Source organism: Arachis ipaensis, chromosome B02, assembly GCF_000816755.2.
Source record: "Arachis ipaensis cultivar K30076 chromosome B02, Araip1.1, whole genome shotgun sequence".
Taxonomy (NCBI): domain Eukaryota; kingdom Viridiplantae; phylum Streptophyta; class Magnoliopsida; order Fabales; family Fabaceae; genus Arachis; species Arachis ipaensis.
In genome coordinates this window covers 83557193-83559467 of record NC_029786.2, presented here as the reverse complement: position 1 = coordinate 83559467, position 2275 = coordinate 83557193, and the positions used below count along the sequence as shown (strand labels likewise).

Below are 2275 nucleotides of genomic sequence, written 5' to 3'. Positions count from 1 at the left end.
TGGACAACCACTGTTTGAAGCAAGGAGAAAATTTGAGAGTGCAAGGCACAGAGTTCTCAGAGCTACCTGAGCTAACAGTTTTCTCTTCTCCTTCAAAGTATTCTGTTTTGTATTTTTCTGTTTAATTTTGTCATGTCTTGAGTCTCATGGTAAAAGGCAAACAGTGAGGTTTGTAATGAAAAAGCCATAGAGCGGAAAAAGGCAGAGAGTGCAAAATTAAAAGAAAAAGCTATAGATGTCTTAGAGTTCCTTTGTTCATCTATGTTGTGTTTCATGATTCTGTGGAATCCCCTTGTAAGTTGGGTTAGCACTTTACAAGTTGTAATCAGATTGATTATAGTGAAATTCCATCATGTTTGTGATGGAGACTGGATGTAGGCTGCACTGCACTTAGCAGCTGAACCAGGATATATCTGGGTGTAATCTTAGAGTTCCTTTGTTCATCTATGTTGTGTTTCATGATTCTGTGGGAATCCCTTTGTAAGTTGGGTTAGCACTTTACAGTTTGTAATCTGTTTGATTATAGTGAAACTCCATCATTGTTGTGATGGAGACTGGATGTAGGCTGCACTGCACTTAGCAGCTGAACCAGGATATATCTGGGTGTAATCTTCAACTCTTCTCTCCTACATTTCTATTTCTACTGCACAGGAGCAAAAACTAATATTATCTCGTGCCAAGTGACGAGACAAAATGAAAATGTCTCGTGGCTAGGGACGAGCTAAAAACAGAAAAGTCTCCTCTGAATCCAGCAAGTGTTAGCAAGCAAAAAGGGGGCTAAGATTCAACCCCCCCTTCTCTTAGCCACTGAAACCATCATTTATCTTATTTGTAATCTTTTCAAATCTTGAAATTAACTTATCTTTGAGGCCCCTCAGGGTGTCACTCCTAGAATTACTCTGCACGGCTGGAATTACAGTGAAGGACACACTGTACTTGAAGCTCTATGAGGATGTCGCAGAGAAACACTGTGAAATTGATCAACTGTGTATATATTACAATTAATAACAAATCAAATTGGCCAAAAAAAAATTAGTTCTACAGAGATATACTATCTCTATGAAATCAATTTTTAATCTAAGATTTGATTATCTTTTTTTTATCTTCTCACTATTTGATTTAATTTATCTTATTTGTAATCTTTTCAAATCTTGGAATTAACTTATCTTTTTATAAATCAGAAGATACTGATTGATTGAAAGATTTAATTTTAATTTGTCAAACAAATTAACATAATATAAGAAGAGGTGCTTGATTGAATGAAGTATACACATTAACGTACACTTTCCAAACTTGTGCCAAACTCACGTTCTCTTCAATCTTCATTGCTAAAGAAAAGAATGGAAACGCATAAAGCCAAACTACGCTGCCAATGGTTACAATGCAGACCACGTTCTTCATCCAACAAGAGGAATTCTGATGATTCTACAGTTGAGGTGCCGTTCTCAAGCAAGAGGAAGGCAGCAAACGCCTTTGGTTACTGTCTTGAAGGGACTAACGAGGAGGAGAAGAGGATGATTATTAAGGAAACAAAAACAGACTGTTCTATTCAAAATAAACAGTTTGATTTCAACGATGATGAACTTGAAGTTGTTGATATTCTCTTTAACCTCCCCGGGAACTTCTTAGAGAGAGTTAATTTAGAGACTTCAAGCAGTGCTGCAAATTCAAGCCCCAGTGCTGACCAAGAACAGGTTTCAAAGGTGTCTTCCAAGAAACCAGTCAACCAAGAAAGAAACAGCCCCAGTGCCGATCAAGAACGGGTTTCGAACAAGAATTCCAAGAAGACCGTTAGCTCAGTGGATTCTCGGTCCAAGAAAGAATCAAAGAAACCAGTCAACCAAAACCAAGAACCTCTGAATTGCCACAAAATTTCAAGAACTTGATCAGTGATATGGGTGGTAGCAGGATCACTCTACTTATCGAAAAAACTCTCTATAACTCGGATTTGAATCCGCAACAAAACCGGCTTTCAATACCATCACAGCAGGTCAAGGACAAAGATTTCTTGCTTCCCACGGAACTAGAAATTCTAGAGGAGAAAAAGGGAATAAAAGTGAAATTGATCCAACCTTCTCTCGAAATGACCGAGTTGACTTTGATTAAGTGGTTCATGCACAAGGGACCAAAGTCAGAGAAAGTAAGCATTTCCTATATTCTGAGATCAAATTGGGTCAAAGTTGCAAAGGCTAATAATCTAGGAGAGGATGATGTTGTTCAAGTTTGGTCATTCCGAGTTGAAGAGAAATTATGCATGGCAATTGTCAAGCTTTGA

At 37.8% G+C, this 2275-nt stretch overlaps 1 protein-coding gene across 1 annotated transcript; it reads left to right on the top strand.

The window, feature by feature from the left end:
- LOC107627510 (B3 domain-containing protein At1g05920-like) lies at window positions 1895–2275 on the top strand. Its single transcript, XM_016330339.1, has one exon. It carries the CDS (start codon window positions 1895–1897, stop codon window positions 2273–2275), a length of 381 nt encoding a protein of 126 aa, XP_016185825.1.